At 38.4% G+C, this 24,072-nt stretch overlaps 2 protein-coding genes across 3 annotated transcripts in view; both read left to right on the top strand.

Moving 5' to 3' along the window:
* The window catches only part of frem2a (FRAS1 related extracellular matrix 2a), a 54,267-nt gene extending 35,890 nt beyond the window's left edge, over positions 1-18,377 (top strand). Inside the window, exons 7-25 of one of the 2 annotated variants that reach the window (XM_057321547.1) lie at positions 3,097-3,246; positions 3,698-3,907; positions 5,037-5,234; positions 6,197-6,361; positions 6,859-7,041; positions 7,355-7,485; positions 7,616-7,774; positions 9,361-9,664; positions 9,853-9,984; positions 10,748-11,079; positions 12,418-12,610; positions 13,471-13,575; positions 13,686-13,709; positions 14,327-14,454; positions 14,545-14,679; positions 14,852-14,978; positions 15,549-15,736; positions 15,840-15,986; positions 16,071-18,377. In XM_057321547.1, coding sequence (XP_057177530.1) covers positions 3,097-3,246; positions 3,698-3,907; positions 5,037-5,234; positions 6,197-6,361; positions 6,859-7,041; positions 7,355-7,485; positions 7,616-7,774; positions 9,361-9,664; positions 9,853-9,984; positions 10,748-11,079; positions 12,418-12,610; positions 13,471-13,575; positions 13,686-13,709; positions 14,327-14,454; positions 14,545-14,679; positions 14,852-14,978; positions 15,549-15,736; positions 15,840-15,986; positions 16,071-16,577 — 3,518 coding nt within the window. In that variant the 3' untranslated portion in view covers positions 16,578-18,377. The remainder of the gene's footprint in view (positions 1-3,096; positions 3,247-3,697; positions 3,908-5,036; positions 5,235-6,196; positions 6,362-6,858; positions 7,042-7,354; positions 7,486-7,615; positions 7,775-9,360; positions 9,665-9,852; positions 9,985-10,747; positions 11,080-12,417; positions 12,611-13,470; positions 13,576-13,685; positions 13,710-14,326; positions 14,455-14,544; positions 14,680-14,851; positions 14,979-15,548; positions 15,737-15,839; positions 15,987-16,070) is intronic. The other variant, XM_057321548.1, reaches the window with a different exon arrangement.
* A 678-nt stretch (positions 18,378-19,055) lies between these two features.
* trim47 (tripartite motif containing 47) lies at positions 19,056-24,031 on the top strand. Its single transcript, XM_057321822.1, has 8 exons — positions 19,056-19,316; positions 19,611-19,828; positions 19,942-19,987; positions 21,159-21,254; positions 21,355-21,579; positions 22,405-22,427; positions 22,525-22,640; positions 22,773-24,031. Exons 1-8 carry the CDS (start codon positions 19,131-19,133, stop codon positions 23,300-23,302), a joined length of 1,440 nt encoding a protein of 479 aa, XP_057177805.1. The 5' UTR covers positions 19,056-19,130; the 3' UTR covers positions 23,303-24,031.
* The last annotated feature ends 41 nt before the right edge of the window (positions 24,032-24,072 follow it).

A 24,072-nucleotide genomic window follows, 5' to 3' on the forward strand; every position in this document is an offset into this window, starting at 1 on the left:
ATAAGGTGTTCAATGATCATTAGCATGCTGTCTGAGAAGGTAGCCGTATTAAGCAGAAGCAACCCACCAGGGGGTTTTGTCAAGCTACTTCAACACAACCCTGACTATGAACAAGGGTTACATTGACACAATATGCATAAATTCATCCCCTCACCCATTAGTTTTCAGGGGTACATGTAAGAAATTGATGTGAAGATGCAAGTCAAACCCAGCAGACCATTAAGACCTCCATGCTAAGCCGAAATGGTATTTTATCAGTCAGCACCATTAACAGCATCAGAGACGCAGCTGTTTGTAGAACAGTTTGTGCTTTCATTCTAGTGTGAGATGTAGGTTACACACGGGTATTACTGGCCACATATATCTGTCAGTAATAAACAAGTGAGTGCTGACAGTGCCTTGGGGCATAAAGACTGCCTCTGCATTAGTAAAGCACCTGTGTCCCTTGAGAGGAAATCAATACTTAAGTTTAATGTTTGACCTCGAGTTTGTTTTGAAAATAGTTGATATTAGTTAAAGGGATAGTCCAGCTAAAAATGAAAAATCTTCTCACCCTCATGTCATGCCAAACCTGTATAACTTTCTGTCTTGAAATAAGATATTTTGAAGAACGTTGGTAACCAAACAACACTAGCCCCCATTGACTTGCATTGTGTAGACACAAAACCACAGGGACATTTCTCAAAATATCTTCTTCTGTGTTTCACAGACGAAAGAGTCATATACAAGTTTTGAATGACATGAGGGTGAATACATTTTTATATCCATTTAAAATAGTAAATAATGGCTTTAACTGTAATAATACTGTAGATGTGGTGTAGTAATGTATTTTGGGGGTACATTTTGTAGGTTTTTACTATTTTCTTACAACCATGGATATTGTCTTGTCAAACTGTATTTAGGATAGTATTTTTTCATTTGTTTACAGAGCCAACTATTTCACATTTATTTAAATATGGTGCAAAACACTGTTTTGATGAAACATTTATTTGTCAGCAGTAATTTCGAACCTTTTCAACTGTAAAAACAGCGACAGCTCTGATAAAGGAGACTGTCTACAGTCTAAATCTGAATGCTTCACTCCTTCTGTTCCCGCTTAGTTTCTTAAAAGCTGTTTCGCAAAGCTGTCAAAACTGAGTAAACCCGTCTGCACCAACACACACACCAGCAAGTTCAAACACGAATTTTCAGAACCGTAGAACACACAGACTTTTATCCATCACCTGAAGCTTTAAACAACACTGTCAGTCTTTTGCCGGAAACAAAGAAGGCTTCTGGAAATAGAAATGACGTGCTGGGGTTTTGATAGGAACAGGACATCTCATAACCACAAATATTTGCCAAATGAAATGGAGACTTTGAAAGAGCACATGCTATTTTGATCATTAAAGTCTGGATCTGACGGTGTTGTTGATTGTTGTTTGTTTATCTATCCGTAACTGGACACTAATATGGATGATCCCCAGGTGTTTATATTTATACAGACTTGTAAATTAGGAGGTTTGGCTATTTTGTATTTTCCTTGTAGGATGTTTCTGACATTAAATCTTCCTAGGTTTGTTCTCTCTGGTAAGATCCAGATGTTGTCTCTGATGTGCTTTATAGATGAATCACATCACATTAGCCTCTCTGAGTATGGTAATGCTTGGATGATTCATCGTAATACACATATGCTGTTTCTACTGTGAAAAGGTGAAAGAATGGCCATGCTTGATGCTTCTGTCTACTTATAAAAAAGGTATAATTTTTTAATAAATATGCAGCATGAGATTTTACCCGCAGGGGCTTTACCCTTCAACTTTACCCTTTGTCTTATGTGGCGCTAAATATTTTACTGTGGTAATTTCTTTTTAATGCCTCAACTCGTTTCCAACACTGGTAGGTAAATGAGGAAGTTTTGCATATTTTAGTCATTTTTATCAATCAAGTTCTCAATAGACAAGAGCTGGGTTTGAACTCACGTCTCTCATATAATGTGCCTGGAGTGAGTGCATTAACAGCTGGACCACAAATTTTTTTGTAATTTTATGTAACAGCCGCACTGCACTCACAGTCTTTAAAAGGGAAAGTTACATTGGTATTTATATCTCGACTGCTTCTGTAGATGAACCCTTTCAAATGAAACAGTCTGGCCTTTTGTGCTGGAAGAAAGTGCTTTAAACCGAAAGGTTATAGGCATTTTTTGTAAGTGATTTCTTCTAGATGTGAGATGACAAACCTCTCGCGGGGACCTCTGCTCCTAGACGCCGCGGGTGAGAAAACAGAAACCTGGTTGCAAGGTGTCGCTTTGTTGTCATGGAGACCGTTGTGCAGGGTTTAGTGCTGGTGGTTGACAACTGGTGCTTATTAAATACTGATTTTAGATACACATGTACCACTTGGTAAAATTAGATTTACTTGCTACACAAGAGAATTTGCACAAGGGCATTTCTCAGACATTAGTATTGCAAACATGGTAGCAAGATTTTAGGTTGGCACAAAACAGAGAATCAGAATCACTTTTATACCCAAGTACTGTGCGTAAACACATACAAGGAATTTGCTTTGGTGTATTCGTGCATAACAATGACATTATAGAAATACAAAAAAATACTTTTAATAAGAAAATTAAGAATATTAATAAAGCTATGAGCTAGGACTATAGACATATGATAGAAGGGTAAGGTGTTGGGCTTGTAGTGGGTTCGGACTTAGTGTGTAGTTTTTTGGAGGATGTATTGACAGAAATGCAATATGATATACCTAATTAGTCTTCAGAGGTGTATAAAGACCTTACATAATAAAGCGTTATGCTTTTATTACCTTAGAATGAGCTTTTTCTATCTACATACACCGCAGGTCCCCTTACATGGAATTCACCATGTTGTTCCCTAAACGGACAAACAGCTCTACGAAGCGTGTTTCATAAATACGTTATCTCCTCTAGCAAAGAAGCGAAAATGTGACGACATCTTAGTTCTGTGTCAGCCACCGTAGTGCTTCGAAAAGGCAATTCGCTGGACCTTTAACACACATATTTTAATTTCGTAACTACTGTACTCAAGTATGTACATTTACTTGTGTCTGTCCATTTAATTATTGTGTTTTTCCCCAAAGCTCCTGTGTTCTACTTTGACAACCAGCAGTATCATGTCGACGAGAGCGATGGGTTTGTTGAGCTACGTGTGTGGAGGACAGGGACAGATCTCTCGAAAACAGCTACAGTCACTGTGAGATCCCGCAAAACAGACCCTGTATCCGCAGAAGGTGAGAAATCCCATCAGCCAATTCCCAATATGACATTTTCTTTCAACATTTCTACATGTAGTTCTTAAAGGTTTAGTAGCGAATAGCATAAATCCAACAAATAGAACAAACATTATAAATAGACTATGCAATCATATAAACTGTACAAAGGGGAAACATGAATCATGAATCTACTGTAGATTGACATTATTGCTTCTTTTAGCTCAGTCCTTGAACGGCAATGACACACGGCATCAAAAGCACAGCTCAGAAAAATCTCTCTGTTCATCCAAGTATTCTAAGCAGTCAGCCCAGATTGAGCTGTAAGCTACTGTACATTGATCTGTCCAAAAAAGCAGAGACGGTCGAGTCCCCGAGGGAGGATTAATCAGTAGTGAATATCTTCCGCTTTGCCTTTAAACACAATGTGACCTCTGTTTGACCTTAACCCGTCTCTGTTCTTGTCTGCTAGCGGGTTTGGACTATGTGGGAATCAGCAGAAACTTGGACTTTGCACCAGGAGTGGCCGTGCAGACAGTTCGGGTCACCATTCTGGATGATCTGGGCCAGCCGGTTCTGGAAGGGACGGAGCGATTCGAGCTTGTTTTTCGGATGCCCTCCAATGGAGTTCTGGGAGAGCCAGCAAAAGCCACAATCTTTATTAATGATTCAGTTTCAGACTGTGAGTGTTCATTATCTGAAGAAATGTGTTTTTAAAAGATTAAAGCGTTCTGGAAATGGTAGGCAAAAGCAAAACGTTTAGATATTTTTATAGTTTTGATAGTAGGGTCATTCCGTGTCAAATCAACCAAATTTTGATAAACATTCTGCCCTAAAAGGGAATAGACTTAGCTATTATACTGCATATTTAAACCCTTGGTCATTCCAAAATGGCTAAAAGATCCTTTCTTGCTAATTTATCTGAGACAGTATTTTCCTTTGGAACTATAATATCTTTTAAATTAACTATTGAGACCAAGTTAATGTGCCTCAACTTCAGTAGTCCCTTAGCAATTTCAGTAGTTTTGTACTAAGATGTTGTTAAAATTGATATGTTCAATGCAGTTGTTTTAAAAGTAAGAAAAAAGATACATTTCTAGATTCAACACTATTTGTTCTTCAGACATTCCTCTTTAAAAGAAATGAAATACCAGATTTTTGAAAAATGACCCACATTTGGTTTTTGATGACTGAAAATGTGTGCATTTTAACAGTTTTCTCATAAAGCCACATTTAGATCCTCATATCTCTAGGACTGCACATTATAGGGCTTTAAAAATGTAGTTCCCAAAAGACAAGTTGGTCAAGAACAAGAATCTAAAAGGACATTAAAGTATCTCTAACGCTTCTGGAGTTACAGGCGTGCATATTTTGTAAGAAGAACACAAAAGTGCCCTTTCTTCATTTTTGAACTGTCACCATTGGCATAAAATGCATCAATTATTCTTAAAATGAACAGATTTACTAACAGATATACGGATCTTTGTGTAAAAATAAAATAATGATGCTGGCATATTTCTCATGTCATTTTTTACACCCTCTAATATGGCTCCAAAATTAGAGTGAAAATTGTCATTTTTACCTCCTTCTACAAATTAATTGATTACTTAATAACTATTCATCGGTGGCATTTCATATTTTGGCTTTCATCTCTACTGATGCTGGTCTTGCTTCTGTAAAAAGGAAAAAAATCAAAAATTTGAGCTGGGGACCTATAGTTGAGTTGACACGGAATGACCCAGTAGTATTTTACACACATACTATTTTCCACAGTACATTTGAATATCTTATGTAATATTCTCTTTCTTCAGTGCCGAAGGTAGAGTTCAAACAAGCTGTCTTAACTGCAGAGGAGAGTGAAGGTCAAATCTTAGCAATGATCCACCGCAGCGGTGACATCAGACACAGGTCTACTGTACGCTGCTACACGCGGCAGGGCTCCGCACAGGTGGCGTCTGACTTTGATGAGAGACCCAACACTGACGCCTCCATCATCACTTTCCTGCCTGGTAAACAAACCCCAAAGACTTTTGAGTAATGAAAGAAAAAGCATGTTGATGTATCGTTTCTTTTAATAATTCTGTTCAAGTTTTTTCTTTGCCACAGGATCTGTCAACACCATCATATCATATAAACAGTAAATCTAGCATTCATTCTAGCACTTCAAATTTATAGTTGCACTAAATGCTTCTTTTGTAAGGACAATATACTGTATGTTTCATTTAAGGTATACGTAAAATATATATTTGCCCTTTTAAAAGATATATTTGTCCTAAATGAATTGTAAATGTATACATATATTTTCATACCCTGTCTGTGAATTCCAGTCGAATGTCTCAATCTAATTATGAGATTAGGAGCATCTAAGTAGTCAAAGCAAAAAATGACATAAATACGTAATGTGTGTTTATCGCTGTAAATTATAGATTTTATGATAGATTTTAATATCAAATTTCTAAATATAATGCTGAAATATTTGATTTTAAGTGTTGAAATGAATGATTTTAAATTGTATATTGAAAATGTATATATATATATATATATATATATATGTGTTTATATATGTGTATGTATATATATACTGTGTATATATATACGTATATATATATATATGGTTATATTAAAACATTTATTAAAGAGTATATTAAAAAGCATTTTGCAAATATAACTTTTCAAAAATCATGTTTTTTATTATGCATTCCAAGTAATATTGCAGTTGGGTTGTTTAATAATGATTAAGTAATAATAACAAAAAAAAACTAACGACCACAATTATACATGATAACAACAAAAACATGATTTTTGTAAAAAAGAGACTTCAAGAGAGTTTTTACAATTGAAAATCAACAGTGTGTGATTTGTGTTAACTGCATTCTAGTCATCACCTGGAGGGGATTTCAGTTTTGTAAGCCTTCTTTAGGTGTATGATAAGGCATGAAAGATTGAGTGTTTTTTCTCTTTTGTTCTTCAGGTGAGGCTGACAAGCCGTGTGTGCTGAAACTGGTGGATGACCTCATTCATGAAGATGAAGAGGAGCTACGTCTGGTTCTGGGCAGCGCAAAGAGCGACTCGCTGTACGGGGCGTCCATTGGCAATCAAAACGAGACGCTTATCAAGATCAAAGACAACTCTGACAGTATGGAAAAAACAGGATTTATTAAAGCCTGGTGCATTTAAATACACTTTTTGACATGAATAATGTTATTAATACCTGACAGGTTAAATGAGTACTTCACCTTCAAAATGAAAATTCTGTCATCATTTACTCACCCTCTTGTCATTTCAAACCTGTTATGAGTTTCTTCCTTCCGCAGAACACAAAAGAAGATATTTTAAAGAATGTTGTTAACAGCCCCCCCATTCACTTGCATTGGTTACAGTAGAAGTGAATAGGGGGCTGTGCTGTTCTGTTACCAACATTTTTCAAAATATCTTCTTTTGTGTTCTGCAGAAGAAAGAAAGTCATACAGGTTTGAAATGAAAAGAGGGCGAGAACTATACCCTTTAAGATCTCCAAGTTTCATTAAACTCTGTTCTAGTCTTGTGATGAGACAACAAAAGCTAAAGATCATAAGTGAATCACTTTCCACATCCTCTGTATTTCTTCTCCACCCCTTCTCCTAACTGTCCCAGAGCCCATCATTAAGTTTGCCGAGACCAAGTTCAGTGTTAGCGAGCCGAAAGAGTCCGGACAAGTGACGCTGGTGAAAATTCCCATCCGCCGGACGGGAGACACTTCGAGAGTGTCCCTGGTGAGGGTTCACACCAAGGACGGCTCAGCTGTATCGGGAGAGGACTACCATCCCATCTCTCAGGGTGAGGAATCCACAGAGACCCGTGCAGAATTCTCGTCGCCAGACCTCGTCATTTGCATTTTGAATATGCCGCATCTAATTATCCTTTGTAGATTGGCAGGTGTTTTATTGCAGCGCTTCCAAGCAGCTAGCGCGTGCATGCATTTCCCAGCCAAATCAGGTTATATAGAGTTCAGGATGCAAATGACAAGTGCAATCAAGTGTGGAAGCGTTTAGCTTGAGTGCGGGAATGGGATACTTCACGAGGGTGTTTATCTTTTTAGTAGCGCGTGTAATCAGCTGTTTTGTGTGTGTGTGTGTGTGTGTGTGTATAGACGCCGAGTTTAAAGTGGGTGACAGCGAACATGTAGTGGAGGTGGAGGTCCTGTTTGATGGTGTAAAAGAGATGAGGGAAGCTTTCACGGTTCACCTGAAACCAGACGAGAACATGATTGCTGAAACACAGGTGAGATATGTTCAAAATGATTTTCTGTTCAAAATGATTAGTGGAATACATTCTATTTTAAAACAGCATTTTTTTATTATGCATAAATATGATTGTGTCAATTACGGTTGTTTGCTTCTTGTATTGGCAGATGACTAAAGCCATAGTGTACATCGAAGAGGGCAACAGTATAGCTGATGTCACGTTTCCCTCGCTGCCTCACATTGTGTCACTTCTGCACTATGATGATGTCAGAAGAACCAAAGAGAATTTGCAGCCACCCGCCGGTTACCCTGTCGTGTGCGTTACGGTAGGTTTGTCCGTCAGGCTATTCTGTTCAGAATGTTTCATACCTACCCATAAGCAGCGCTCAAGTAGTTCTAGAGCGGAGTTTCAATATATTTGATGAATCTGAATTTCAAATAAACTTGTAATGATAATTATGGGGTACTATTTATACAGTTTCTAAAAGGACGTACATGTGAAAAAGACTGCAATTACTTTTTCGTTTTTCTTTTGAATTTTAAGTGTTACTTTTCAAGTTGAGATATATTATAATAAAGGCCTCACAGTATTTCCTAAATCTAAATGTCTTAAATCTTGTTTATAGCAAATTAATAAATATTAACATTTGCATCATTTTGTTTTGTTTTATTGGTTTTCCCTACCGTTGGATTTTGATATACCAAATCTAATATTATATAATCCATGTTACATTACAGAATATGTTCATTTTAAAATCGATATTTTCATGAATAAATAGTTCAGCTGTGATACTCTGTTCACATTCTTTATGGTTTTATTAATATTATATCCACAAGAAATCGATTTCACGTGATCACATTCCTTTAGATTCACAACACACGTAACTATGAAAATTCTTATTCTAGCCCAGCGCCTCCCTGGCACCACCTGCCTAGATCTGCTATAGATGGCTTCAAAGCAAAAAACATAAACATTACTACCCATGCACGCTTTTGTGGCCCAAACTTAACTTCTGGTACACAACCGCAAAGAATAGAGTCCCTGTAGATTATTTCAGAAAACAAGCAAAAGAAATAATAAGTAAATTACATTAGCTAGCAAGTTATAAGCTTTTTATTTAATACAATTACTATACAATATAAAAGTAATATACATTAATATTAATATAAATTAAATAAAGTCTAAATAGTTCTGATAGTCTGATAACCAAACACAAACCAGACGTTAACTCTGGGCAAGGCGCGTACGTCTGATGAAACCGTCTATAGGGGGTCTCTCTCTCTCTCCTTCACCTACATTATAATTTTAGTTTTGGCTTAACTTTTTATAGTTCTTGTACAATTCTGTGGTGCTAATTATTGTGGTAATATTTATTTTCATGTAGCGTCAATGTTTTAGTGTATATTTAGCTCAAGTAAATTTTGAGCTTATATCATTAATATATCGGTACTATATTACGATATATCGCTATATTGGAAATAAACAAAAACTTGACAAAATTTTACATATTTAAAAGATTTTTTTCCAGTTGTCACTGTCAGAAAATTCTAGAAATTTCTGTAGCACAGGGAAGGTGGGATGAAGCGATGATGGATGCCTACGTCTGGAACTTGGTTTGTGAGGACAGTATTAGTCATAAAAGACAAAAAGGATCAAATGTCATTTTTAGTAACTGTAATGTTAAACTGTTGTTATGAGCTCAGTGTTATGCCAGTACCTTGTTATGTCTGCGTACGAGTAATAATACAGAAATGTATAAATGTGTGAAAAAAGAACACATAAATAAACAATAAAAATGAAAGCGAAGCACAACTTAAATTTTTTTACAAAGGTTAAACCATCCCAAGAATTGTCCTGACCGAATCAGAGTATTTATCTTTAACCCTATTTTTCCTTCTCTGACCTGTCTAGGCATGCAACCCCAAATATCCCGACTACGATAAAACTGGTTCCATCTGCATAAGCGAACACATCAACGACACCCTGACCCGTTACCGGTGGCTCATCAGCGCCCCCAGTGGTCCGGATGGTGTCACCAGCCCAATGAAAGAGGTTGATTTTGACACCTTCTTTACGTCCTCGAAGATGATCACCCTAGACTCGGTTTATTTCCAAGCGGGCTCCAGAGTGCAGTGCGCGGCCCGTGCTGTGAATTCCAACAGGGATGAGGGGCTGGAACTCGGCAGCCCAATTGTAACTATTAGCATGGAGGAAGGTGAGCCTGAAAGCATCACATTAAGAGGGATCATATGAAAATGCTTTGCTTTGTGTCACGGCACCAAAGAACATTATGCTGCACCCGAGCTGCTGGTTATATTACAGCACTTGAAATGTGGAATTAGGCTGCCAGTAGGTGGTAATATGCTTGAAGTGATGTTTCGTGTCTTTGATGTTTCCGAGCAGGGATGTGCCAGCCACGTAAATTGGGCACAGTAGGCGCTGAGCCCTTTTCTGCCAAACTGCGGTACACGGGCGCCGAAGACCCCGAATATGCCAATCTCATCAAGCTTACTGTCACCATGCCCCATATAGACGGTGAGACAATCATTTCCCCTGGCTGACAGAATGTTGGCTTAGTTGGGACCCATAGAGAAACCCTTCTCACACATCCCCTGGGAAAAACTGGTATTATTGTTGCTGTCAAAACAACACATTAGAGTCAGTTTCGTACTGAAAAGGCAATCGAATGTGAACGATGCGTAAACACGAGCAAATGTCATGTCATGAATATGCAAACCAAATCCAAATCCGTCAAGTTTTTATACCTTCAGGCAAAATATTTTTTTTGAAAGAAGGGTCCAGATGTCATACTGAAGTATTTTGAGAATCGATTGTTATGAGGCATGTCTCACGTCAGAAAGCTAGGCCAAATGCAAATGTTCAACAAGATACGGTCATGTTAATATTACCGTCCTGCACATCAAAATCACTTTAAATGACAAACCTGCCAATGCATGCAAAACGTGCATTTAAAGGAACGGTACACCAAAAAAAATACAATTCTGTCATTAAATATTATTTACATCATTTCAGGATTTTTTTGTTGCACTTAGGGCATGAAAAACAAGATTTTGCACATAAAAAATGCTACTTTTAAAAAACTGTACTTTTTAAATGATAAATACAGTGTTGTCAAAGTTTTTAATAGTTTTTATTGGTTAGATATTTGCAAAACCCAGTGACAAACATAAAGGGTGACTAATAATAATGATTTATGACAAAATAAACATGAAATATGGAGATACAAGGTTTTATTGTATACATTTTTATTTGTGTATGTGTTCTAATCTCTCACCAGGCATGCTCCCTGTAGTCTCCACACGCGCTCTGTCCAGTTTCGAGCTGACCCTCAGTCCTGACGGCACTCGGGTTGGGAACCACAGGTGCTCCAATCTGCTGGACTTTAAAGAGGTCTCGACACGGCACGGCTTCCTGACTGAGGCCACGCGGAACATAGAGAGCACCGGCGAGACTCTGCCGTATCAGTACAACGCGGCTCTCAGGAGCCAAAGCGCGCTACGCTTTTACAGGAACCTGAACTTGGAGGCCTGTCTGTGGGAGTTTGTGAGTTATTATGACATGTCTGAACTCCTCACAGACTGTGGGGGAACCATCGGAACAGATGGGCAGGTGAGGCGCCACGCGGCTTTTAGAAACCTGTGAATTCGGATCATTAGCGGTTTGTAAAACGCAATCGTTCTTGCCTTAAATTAGAAATTACAGATCTTCCATCTGTAAATACCTACAGTATTAGACATATTATGTCTATAATGTTAATAATTATGTTAATAATAATGTCATTTTAGCAAACGTGACTAAACTCTTTTGTGGAACACAGAAGAAGATATCTTGAGAAATGTCCCAGTGGTCTTGTGTCCATACATAGGAGGTCAATGCGGGGCGGTGTTGTTTGGTTACTAACATTATTCAAAATATCTTATTTTGTGTTCTGCCGAAGAAATAAAGTCACACAGGTTTAGAATGACATGAGGATGAGTAAATGATGAAACATTTTCATTTTTGGGTGAACTATCCCTTTAAGTCAGCATTTGAGTAGAATGCGGCCCAAATCTGATTTCTTTTCACTCACTTTCAAAGGTCTCCATTTTATTTTTACAGCACAAATGACATTAAATCTGACATTTTTCTATTCTAATCTAGGCCACTTTAATCCAATATGTGGAAATCAATCTTATGCGTATCTAAATGTACGCAGTGTGACCTGTGTGAACATGCAATTTATGTCAGTCTAACTTTGCAAACCACTTTGCTTTGATTCTCTATGCATGAGAGTACTTTTTAATCTATTATTATGCACAACACTTAGTGGCAGGCAAAGCTCTCTTTGGATTTGGCTGCCACACTTCTTATTGTGGTCAATAAAGGAGAAGATTGACTTTGTCGTAACCCACTGGGCTTTTGTGAGTGCCCTCTATTTCAATTCACAATTTTAGGTCTTGATTTAATGGCTTTCCCTCAATCTTGTGTCTAAACCTCTGGGTGATTTTCTGTGCGGTTACTAAAATAATTCTTTAAATCTGCAATAGTTCCCTCTAAAACAAGACGGATTCAAAATCTCTTTATTGAGAGGACGTGCTCAAACCCAGCTGAGGAAGAATATGAAAAGCCAGACTCTTCTCTCCCTCCGGATGGGAATATGAGAATGTTCATAGGGATATTTCTCATCTTGATTAAAGTTACTCCGGCAGGTGTTCAGACCGCCCTCATTACTGGGGGAGCACATTTTTATCGCCTGGTATTTTGATTATAATTGACTATGTAAATCAGCAAATGTTTCATTCAATCACACCAGATTTTCTTTAAGACAGCTAATCGTCTCATATGAAAAAGCTTATTGATGAACTTTGCTTTGGCAAATCGCCAGAGCTTATTTATAGCAACCTGTTATAGCTCATGTTTATTATTTATATATCGAAGTATTCATCGTCATCATTGTATTTTGAACAGGTGCTGAACCTGGTGCAGTCGTACGTGACCCTGCGCGTTCCTCTGTACGTCTCATATGTTTTTCATTCACCTGTGGGAGCGGGAGGCTGGCAGCACTTTGACCTGCATTCTGAGGTCCGGCTCACCTTTGTGTATGACACTGCCATCTTGTGGAAGGATGGTGTCGGCAGCCCTCCGCAGGCAGAACTGCAGGGTAAGTCGTGAGACTCAGAAGAGATATTTGTTTGGATTGTTTTCAGTATAACATGGTAGTTCTATTTTCCACCAAACATGTATGTACATTGGCCACTAGAAAGTAGGGAGACGCACGCATAAGCCACACTTAAAAAGAACAAAAACACTCAAGAATGTTATTGTATTGGATGAAACTTATTTACAAGAAAGTTAGTATTAGCATGCTTTTTGAGCAAAAAGAAGTTTGTTTATTAGCCTGTAAACTGATATATGATTTTGGACACTTGTGAATGTAAAGGGATAGTTCGCCCAAAATGAAAATTCTTTCATCATTTACTCACCCTCATGTCATTCCAAACCTGTATGACTTTCTTTCCGTAGAACACAAAAGAAGATATTTTGAAGAATGTTGGAAACCATACATTTTACATTTATGCATTTGGCAGACGCTTTTATCCAAAGCGACTTACATTGCATTATACTATACATTTGTTTCTGAGTATTGCAATCCCTGGGATCGAACCCATGACTTTGGCATTGCTAGTGCCATGCTCTTACCACTGAGCCACATTGACCCCCATTGACTTCCATTATATGGACACAAAACCAGAGACATTTTTCAAGATATATTATTTTGTGTTTCGTAGAAGAAAGAGTCATATAAAGGTTTTAAATGACATGAGAGTGAAAAAATGATAGATTTCTTTATTTTTGGGTGAACTATCCCTTTACAGAGGAACTGACTTCATACAAGTATTTGCAAGAATGGACATTAATGGACTTTTTTTTTGAGAAAGTATCTAGAATCATTTGTTTGCAGATGCTACTTGTTTTGATGTTTGTATGAAAGTCAAGGCTACAAAACTGTTATTTATGCAGGTGCCTTATATCCAACCAGCATGAGGATTAATGATCAGGGGAAACTGGTGGTGAACTTCCGCACAGAAGCTCGCTTTAGGGGCTTGTTTGTGGCAGTACATCGTGGTAAGTTTTTTATTATCTTCCGTCTTGATAGATGCTGCAAGTTTCATTAATCAACATACTTCTCCAGTAAACAAAGATGGATTACAAGCTCTTCTTTGTTCTTTTTCCAGCAGCAAAGGGTCTCAAAACTGCAGGTGGGATCAGACAATCATGTCTGTGTTACTCAGTGTTGGGTGTAACTAGTTACTAAGTAATTAGTTACTGTAATTTAATTACTTTTCTCTTGAAAAGTAAAGTAAGGGATTACTCTTTTTTTCTGTAATTTAATTACAGTTACTTCTGATGTAATTAAACTAAATACTTTGTGTAATATACTGTATGTGTGTGCAATAGTGGAATTGACATCAAAATTCAAAGTCTAACTTTAAAATCTGTGCTTTAATGTATAATTCTCACATTTGTAATACTTTGGTCAGTTAATAAGAGTACTTTATGTAGTTTAATATTATTTATTTGAATGAATTAAAAGAGCCCTTTCATGTCTATCCTTAAATCACTTAACTAATCAAGGTTGATGTAGGATATAGAAAGTAATTAGTAATTAGTAACTAAATACTTTTAGGAGAGAGTAATTTGTACAGTAATCTAATTACACTATTGAATATGTAATTAGTAACTAGTAATTAATTACTTTTTCAGAGTAACTTACCCAACACTGGTGTTACTCAAATAGTTTAATTATCTTTCTTGGAAATGTCTGTTTTACTCATACATTTTCGTTTATTTTGCTATCTCTCCCATGATTACCCAGAATCCCCTGTGAACTCTATGGTGTTGAGCGCAGACCACCCAGGCTTGACTTTTAACCTCACACTGGTCAGAACTGAGCCCACATACAACCAGCCTGTCCAGCAGTGGATGTTCATATCAGACTTTGCAGTGAGATATTCGGTTATATCAATATAATATTCCCCCACTTCAAGTATTCAGAACAGTTATATGGGACATCTATGTGTCTGTGATCTGCAGGTTCGTGATTATTCAGGCACGTACACAGTGAAGTTGATCCCGTGTGCAGCAGCACTGAATGTGGAATACTCGGTTACTCCCGTCTGCAACCCCAGAGAGCCTGTTACTTTTGATCTAGATATTCGCTTTCAACAGGTACAACTGAAAACTTCCTGAATTTAATAATTCAATTTAATTTAATTTATATTTCTTTCATTTTATTTGTCCCCCCTCTTTATCTATATGCAATTTGTTTAGACAAATGTATGTGCAAATTTACAGACATCACTTAAACATTGTTACAACTTGTTTTCTTCACTTTCTTTAGGTGAGTGACCCTGTTGCTGTGCAGTTCAGTCTTAACACACAAATGTTCCTGTTGTCTAAGAAAGCACTGTGGCTGTCAGATGGATCGATGGGCTTCGGTCAGGAGAGTGATGCGGCTTTTTCTGAGGGTGCGTCTATTAGAACTAATGGGCCATTCACATTTTGCGTCTTTTGCACACGCAAATTCGCTATTTTAAATGTAGACGCTCAAATAGGGAGCGACGTGGCCGTGACGCACATGTGGTTTAACACGCTACTTTTTCTAGGCGCTTCGGCACCGCATTGAGGTGAAAAGTATTAAGTATTTCAACTTTTCAGAATGCCGCAGATGCACCGCAGGTCATGTGACAAGAACAATCAGTTTCTCCTTTTGTGGACCAATATAGAAAATCTCAGCGAAGATGGAGACAGATGATCGCAGCATAAATAAATCTAGTAGCAGAGTTATTGCAGGGTATTTTTAGTGCATATAATCCATATATCCTTTGTTAATACCACTTCGTCTTAATGGCAAGCGTGGCCCATGGTTGCTTAGCAACAGCAGATGACAGGAGAGCGCAAGCTCCCAAACGTTTTGGAAAAAAGGAGAAGGCGGCCCGACTTGCGTTTTCCGTGCGGTTCTAGACGCGAAACGTGAACAGTTTGTGTATATAACACGTTTCCTTGTTGTACTGACATTTGATCGTGTTCTCCTCAAGGTGACAAAATCTATGGACGGGTGATGGTGGACCCTGTTCAGAACTTGGGAGACTCCTTCTACTGTAACATTGAGAAGGTGTATCTGTGCACCGGAGCTGACGGATACGTCCCAAAATACAACCCCACCCGGTCTGAGTTTGGATGCCTTGCAGACTTGCCGTCCCTTCTCTACAGATTCAAAATTATTGTGAGTCATCAACATTTATGTGGACTGTTTAAGTTAACTAAAATGTTGTGTAACATCATATAGTCCTGTTTGAAAATGGTCCCATGAATTCCCCTTCCTATAGGACAAAGCACAGCCAGAGGCTCAGGCCAAGAGTTTTGGGGATGTGGATTTCAATGCCCTGCTTGCTGTGGACGACCCCTCTGCCATCTCTCTGGTGAAGCAGCCAGGTTCTGATGGATTCAAGATGGACTCCACTCCTCTATTCCAGGTATTTAAACTCAATAAAGTTTCGATAACTTATCATGAAGTCACCGACTTAATAACATCTTCCATTATCCTTCTCGTCCTCTAGGTGGCAGTAGGGAGAGAGTGGTACATTCACACCATCTACACAGTGCGGTCCAAAGACAACGCCAAGCGTGGCATTGGTAAGCGAAGTCTAGAATACCACTCGCTGACATCAGCCGACCTTCTACCAATGGAGGCCAAAAGACGCTCCAGACGATCCACCGGTGACGTCCCGGTGCTGGCAGAACATATCGGACCTGAGAACAACCGGGGAACGAACATCATGCACATTGTACTGGATCGTAACCGCCGGCGGGCCGCGTCTGGGGAGGAGCTGTTCGCAGACGGATTGTCTCCGAGGGAGCTCAGTGGGCGAGATGCCGAAGAGAACGCAGTAACTGTGGCGGGAGCCCTCGTGGGGCTGCTCCTCACCATCCTCATCGTTGTGGCGTCGGCCCTGATGCTTCACTCAAGGCGGACACCTGTGAAAAAAGCCCCGAGAGTCTCTTCAAGCCTGCAGCCTGTTACAGTTAGAAGTAGTCTTGATAACGGTGACAGTTCAGAAGTCTGAAGGACTAATGGAGTACGCTTTGTCAAACATGAATGAGTTTGATGATTTATTTGTTTTAAACAAGTGCCTCTGACAAATGTTACCTTAAAGGAATAGTTCCCAAAAAATGGAAGCTGTCACTATTTTACTCATCTCTTTTCAAAACTCCTGAATGTTTTTTATCAGACCAGCTCTTTTTCGTAAACAGCAGTTATTAAGAACCACATCCGTCAAGCTCCAAATAGTAAAAAATGCAAAGAAAGAAAAAAGGAACCTGTGCACGAAATCTTCTGAAGCCATATGACAGCTTTGTGTAAGAAACAGACTAAAATTTGAGTCTGTCAAAGCTCATGTCTTGTCTGAAGATTCGGTGAAGATTCTGTGTGCTTCACAGAAAAAGGAGCGTAAATGAAATGATCGTGAAATGGTAACATTTTAATTTTGAGGTGAACTGTTCCTTTAAGAAGAGCTCATGACCCAGTGCATCACCAGTCCAAAGAAATCTCTGTCTAGTCTTCACGACACATCTAACTGACATTGTCTTTATATGTTGCATGTCCAACTTGGATAGATTGTTGGTCAACCACCATATGGAGGACAAAAAGGCATCTTATAAAGATTGACTTACGAAATAAAACCTATATATTCTGGCAGACAGAAAAAAACCATTGTTAATGAGTGAAATGGTATATGCGCATCTAAATGGACTGATCATCACGCTGACACTGACTATATTGTGTGTTTCACTGTTATGCATAAGTGTTAAATATTTACATAATTGTATTACAGTTTTGTCTGCTGTTGCAGGTGTTTTGCCAAGCTCTAAATGGAGAAATGCTTAATATGCGTTTCATATGGTTGTTGTCACAAAGTTTACATTCAATCTTGTTCTCACCTTTCATCTGGTTGCTACTGTTTTTATATATACATTAATTTGCTATTATTTATACATTTGTTCATAGAGTTAGTAGAGAGCAGTATGCATACCCAAATATTACCTCCTAAATATTGCGGTCCTGTCATTAGTATGGACGTAGTTAAAGGAACAGTTCGCCCAAAAATGAAAATTTTGTCTTCATTTACTTACCCTCAAATTGTTCCAAATCTGTAAATTCCTTTGTTCTGATGAACACAGAGAAAGATATTTAGAAGAATGTAGGAAAGCAAACAGTTCTGGAGCACTTTTGACTACCATTGTTTTTTTCCTGTTTGGTTACAAGCATTCTTCCAAATATCTTTCTCTGTGTTCATCAGAACAAAGAAATCTATACAGATTTGGAACAACTCCGGGGTGAGTAAATGATGACAGAATTTTCATTTTTGGGTGAACTGTTCCTTTAATGGTTATTGGTAAAAACTGTGACACAGGTAATCGCTCAGATTTCTCTTCAGTTTCTGCACAGTGTATAAAGATCCACAATGGTAAATCTACACGTATTTTGTTAAAGTATGTGTTAAAAATGTTTTTATAGTTCTGTCATTCAAGTGTGTCATGTCCATTAGCCTAGAACTCTATTTCAGACTTCACTTTAAATGAAGATGTCTCATAACAAATGTCGATCAATCCAGACAAGAAATGTCTCATCGGGCTGTTAATATGTTAAAAGAAATGTGCTATGCAATGAAATCAGTTGATACTTTCCATATACGTAGTATTGTGAGGCTAACAAACAAGCACGACATTTTGGGCACAATTACATACTTTTTTATGTGTGAAATGGTGTTTATGGTCAAATGTTGTGCTTTTGTACATGGTTCACTTCTAAATATTTCCAGTGCTAAATGCATTTTTTTATGTAATGGGCCTTCCAGCACAAAATAAACGAAGTCTTGAGACTTGATAGCTTTGAAAGTCTTATTTTCACTGTCAAAGTGTGCTAGTTGTAGTTAATGAGGAATTTAGGTGAATTACCTTTTTGAGCATAAGCAGCCAATGTAAAACAATGCTGGAGGAGTAAACAACATGTAACAGCCTGCAAGGAATAACAAAGACGAGACTCATCTTTTGTTACAGGAAACAGAACAAATTGTATTTGCCAGCTCTCTCTATCCCTACCATTGCTAAATCTTTATTCAACAAAACAAGCTAAAACGAGTCTTGTGCAGCTTGCACATGAATGTACTTTGCCTAACACAAGAATGAGTGGGATTTAGTTTCATCTACTCAACACGACTTGAGCGCCCTCTGTCGTTTATTATCTATCATTACAAACAGACTCCAAAGACCTCTATGTGGTTTACAAAAAAAACTACTAACAAAGTACACAACCTCGTACTCAAACTATGTGAACATCTTATAATCCATTAATGAGAGCAGTATGCACCATAAATAATTCTGTCTCGACACCTACAGACAGTACAAACTATAAACACCACAACAACATGTGCATTGTGTATGTACATCCATGCTTACAAAAAACAAACAAAAACATGCGTGCTTACAGCGCAACCAATCCGATTCGCCAACGAACGCCACGTGACTGAACCAGGAAGTGAGTCAAGAATGATCTCGCTCTCCCCCGTCGAAAATCGGTTTCGGCCCTGTTAAACAGTTGCACGGTAGCTCGGGGAAACATGGCCACTGCTGGAGACTCGAGGATTGAGCTGCAGAAGGAATTAGTGTGCTCCATTTGCCTCGATTATTTTGACGACCCCGTGATCTTAAAATGCGGCCACAATTTTTGTCGTATGTGCATTTTAATGCACTGGGAGGAAAATGGAGGCGACGATGTGGGTTACCAGTGTCCGGAGTGCAGGATGGTGTGGTTTGTTTTGATAAACGTTGCTAGATTACGGGTCGTTTATTTACATTATCGATTAAATGAACATAGCAGATTTATATACGTTGGAGTGTGTTATGCTAACTGTGCTAAACCGGCTTTCTTATAATAATCGGACGCTATGTTGTATGTACAGCATACGTGAAGTCGACCAATCGAAAAGATCCGTCCGAGCATATATTGTGTCAGCTGATACAAACCACCGTACGGCCGTTTTGTCAGTACACTACCGGTATTTTAACGCATTTGATATACACCGTTTGTCTTGTTGCAGGTGTTCGCCAAAATGAGTTTCACCAAGAACTACCTGGTGAAAAACTTGGTGGAAAAAATGAGCGACTTCGATTATCTGAAAACGTGTAGGCCCTCTGCTCCCGCGAAACCCGTGAAAATGGACGGGAAATGTGAGCGGCACCACGAGGAGCTTAAATTGTACTGCCACTCGGACAGAAAGCCCATTTGCGTGGTGTGTCGAGAATCAAGAGCCCACAGGTGAGTCGCTAGGTTTTTAAGGAATAATTCACACACACGCCCACAAAAAGAACAGATATGTCCTGTGGTTTGTCAGAATGTAGTGATGATTTAATTGTTTGTAATTTATTTAGACACCATGATGTTGCTCCTGTTCCAGAAGTGGTTGAAGACATGAAGGTTAGTTCTAGATCGTTTTTGTAACATTCAGACATAAGTGTCATCATGTAGAACTATTATACATCCTGTCTTTTGTTATCTCTGTCTGAATGGCTGTGTGCTGGCATCGATGCTTTCTATATCTGTACATGGCCAACCTTGGGGTTAGAGCTAGGAGTAACTGAGCATCATATGAATTATTGTATGTGAGTTTTAACACTTCCGAGACAAAATATTAAAATGGTCTTGCTTGGAGTACAGTCCAACTCAAAGTGACAAAGTCCAGAAAAAACTGTTCATGCGTGTCTACTAAATATATTTCCAAGGTTTGCTGGAAACTGAAACGTGATGCTTTTCACAAACACAGGATTGTGTTATCTATTTCTGTTAAACATAGTGGTGCTCCTTGTTCAGGCTTGAAGGTCAAAATTTGATAGAGAATCTGTCACTTGACCAAAGCAAAATAAAAGCTTTTCAGAATGAATGGCCTAAATGTGCTTTGAAACATGGTGTGTGTAGAGAAAACAATAAAATAGTATAAGGAAATTAATCTGGTAAATATACACTATAGATTGTCATTAAAACTTAAACGTCCAGTGTATGAATTTTAGCGGCATCTAGTGGTGAGGTTGCAAATTGCAACCAACAGCTCACCCCTCCCCTCTGAAGCACTACAGTGGCTGACACAGGGCTAAGATGTCGTCACGTTTTTGCTTCTTTGCCGAACGACATAACTTATTTATGAAACGTGCTCTGTAGAGCTGTTTGTTTATTTAAGGCTACTGTAGAAACAACATGGTGAATTCCATGTAAGGGGACCTGCGGTGTACGTTGATAGAAATAGCTCATTCTAAGGTAATAAAAACAAAACACTTAAGCGTATAAGGTCTATATACACCTCTGAAGACATAGTTATGTGTATTATAGTGCATTTCTTTTCATAAAAAATTACACACTGCACCTTTAATATTTTACACCCATTTGGTGTCCATTTTGCTGCTATAATAATATACTGTAGTAGTCCATTTGTCCAACCACTAGATTCTTTCATTTTGTGTTACTATTATCTAACTACTGCATTACATTTGTGATTCAGTAATGATTTTGCCTCATAAATTTGGACAGCTATGATAAACCAGAGGCAAGTTAATGAAATGCCTCATTTGTAAATTCCTCTTCTTTTCCTATACAGAGTGAGCTCAAGTTAAGACTCATCAAGTTAAACTGGCAGAAGTCCATGTGTAGTAGAGTGAAAACCACAGACGAACAGGCCAAAACTGATGTCAAGGTATAAAAGACCTGTTGTTCCCACACTGTCTTTGCAGATATATTACAAAGTGCCTAAATTATGCATTTCTTCAATCTGTTGTGGATTTTTATAACCCCAGTTCAAAAGACAAACTCTGAAGGAGAAGATCGAGGAGGATGTTGGTGCCCTGGTTCAGTTTTTGTTAGATGAAAAGGATGATCTTTTGGAAAGGCTGGAAGCTGAAGCGACAGCCACTATTGGATTGATAGACGAGAACTTAAAGCGCGTGGAGAGCGAAGCAGCCAAGGTGGACAAAGCCATCACTGAAATTCAGAACCATCTTAGTGATGGGGCTAACTTTGAGGTGAAGAGTTGAAAATTAATACATTCCTACATTATTTCTGTGTGAAATGGCATTTATGAGAAATAGGAAATATCAGTAGCTAATAGTGTAATATGCATGGTGTAGATTCTGTGTGGGTCTGCATCAGTTGTTGCATTAAAATGAAAATTCTGTCATTTACTCACCCTCTTGTCGTTTCAAACCTACATGACTTCCACAGAACACAAAAGAAGATACTTCGAAGAAAGTTGGTAACCGAACATCGCAAGCCCTCATTCACTTCTATTGTATTGGATACAGAAACCAATGCAAGTGAATGGGTGCCGGATGCCAACATTCTTCAAATGATCATCTTTTGTGTTCAGTGGAAGAAACAAAGTCATACAGGTTTGAAATGACAAGAGGGTTAGTAAATGATGACAGCAGTTTCATTTTTGGGTGAACTATCACAAGTTTCTTGTTGTCTGTGAATTCCATCGTAATCTAATATTATCATTTTATTTTTCATATTGTAATGATGAGACATTTAATGGCTTTTGTTTGTTTAATATTTTTCTCGTGATTTTTTTAAATAATGAATTTACAAGATGAGCATATAGGCTTGTGTGTGCATTTAATTATTTTATTTCTGTTTATTGATATTCAATATTTTGTCAAATTATTTGTGACACGATAATAATTATTTTTTAAATAATGATATTTGTACAAGTACGTTTAAAATATAATTTAGGAATGATGGAAAATATTCATTTAACACAATCATTGGCCCTGATATAACCCTTCACACTAAAAGCTAACTTATTTGTGATACTATTTAACGTTTTACATTGTGTGCTCTTTTTCCAGAGTATCAGTAGTTCATACTCAAGGTATGTATATCTTTAGTAATTTGAAAAAAATATTACTTGTCCCTATTTAATAGTTTTCGAGGTTTGTGATGTCTCAGCGTGTTTATTTTCCTTCCAGACCCTGCCACACCAACCTCAACATTCAGTCTTCATGCTGCCCTGCAGATTTCTCAGAGTTCACTGGCCCCTTTCAGCTCATCATGTGGAAGAAAATGATGCACGTGTTACACACCAGTGAGTGCTTTACTCCGATTAAGAAGCATGATGCACACCGTGGTCATTGTGAATTGTTTTATGGAGAGAAAAAAAACGTTAGAACGTGAGTTTGGAGTTTTCATGCTAACCGTTTCTTGTCTTATTCTGCAGTGCCACAGAACCTGACTCTAGATCTGGACACCGCTCACCCCTCATTGGCTATCAGCGACTTCGACACCAAGGTTGAGGAGGGCCGCGTGCGTTCCCAGGAGCCCGACATGCCTCAGCGTTTCACACGTTTCTTCGGCGTCCTCGCCACAGCCCAGTATTCCAGCGGAAAGCACTATTGGGAAGTGGACGTACGGGACAAAGGTGTCTGGTATTTGGGCGTCACCACAGAGTACAGCAACCGCAAGGGTTTCGTCAACCTTTCGCCCTCCGCCGGATACTGGAGCCTGTGTCTCCAAGACCGGCTGTACGCCAACGAAGAGGACTCGCGTGTGCCCGTGGCAGACTATTGGAACTCGCCGCGCGTCGGCATCTTTCTAGATTACGACAGAGGCCACGTTATGTTTTTCGACGCGGTCACCATGAAGCGCATCTATAACTTTGTCACATACTTTGACGAACCCGTGTCGCCTTTCTTTAGCCCCGGGAAGAACGATCCAGGCAGTCGACTTCAGATATGTCATTTCTACTGAAAACCTATGGAGATGAAGAAAAAAACAAGGCTCCTTTTATTGCTTCTATCCCATACGAAAACGTTTCAGGGTATTTCCTCCTGAAAGCTGGGAGGGAGTGTTCAATCTCTGCAGGGGTTTTGGATTCAGTTGATCTGAATTGAGAACTTGTTGTGTAAGAGCTTTCATACACCATAATCTGATGGAGCGAATTTAATTTCTCTTGAATTATGATGTAGCCCCACTGACATTCAGGTAGAGAGATTGCAGGTTATACGCAAATTTGAACTTGAGCTGCTTCATGTAGTCTTGTCTATGACCTAAGTGTTGTCTTTTGTACAATGTACAGGTAAAAATAAGGACTGAAGTGTCTTGTTGGGTCAAAAACTGAAAAGCTAAATATTTGACTCGTAACTTTTACATTTTTTGACCACCCATTATATGGCATATTCAGTTGTTTTCGTTTTTTTCTTTGAACAGTGTTCTATTTTAAAGTGTTTGTCAGATAAATTACCCTATCTTGATATGTGGGTATAAGTAATGAGTTCTGTTACAAAAATGTTGTACAAAGATGTTTTAGCTGCAGACTGCAATAGGTGCTATGCAACCGTGTACATGTGGCGAGTTTCCAGCAACAAAATAGGTCAGATATTTTGCGAAGATCTTTTTTTCCTATTTAATTTGTAATGACTTCTAAAGCTGTGCACCGTTCTTGTTACATCGTTTCATTATATTAAATATTTTAATCCATTTTGTCGAGTATTGTTGGTTGATGAGCAGGCATGTTGCCA

Source organism: Triplophysa rosa, linkage group LG22 (genome assembly GCF_024868665.1).
Source record: "Triplophysa rosa linkage group LG22, Trosa_1v2, whole genome shotgun sequence".
Classification (NCBI taxonomy): domain Eukaryota; kingdom Metazoa; phylum Chordata; class Actinopteri; order Cypriniformes; family Nemacheilidae; genus Triplophysa; species Triplophysa rosa.

Coding starts and splice junctions, on each gene's coding strand:
- trim47 (XM_057321822.1), top strand. CDS start 19,131: ATGGCCACTGCTGGAGACTCGAGGATTGAGCTGCAGAAGGAATTAGTG. Junction 19,829..19,941: donor CGAGAATCAAGAGCCCACAG/GTGAGTCGCTAG, acceptor TAATTTATTTAG/ACACCATGATGTTGCTCCTG. Junction 21,255..21,354: donor AGGCCAAAACTGATGTCAAG/GTATAAAAGACC, acceptor TTATAACCCCAG/TTCAAAAGACAAACTCTGAA.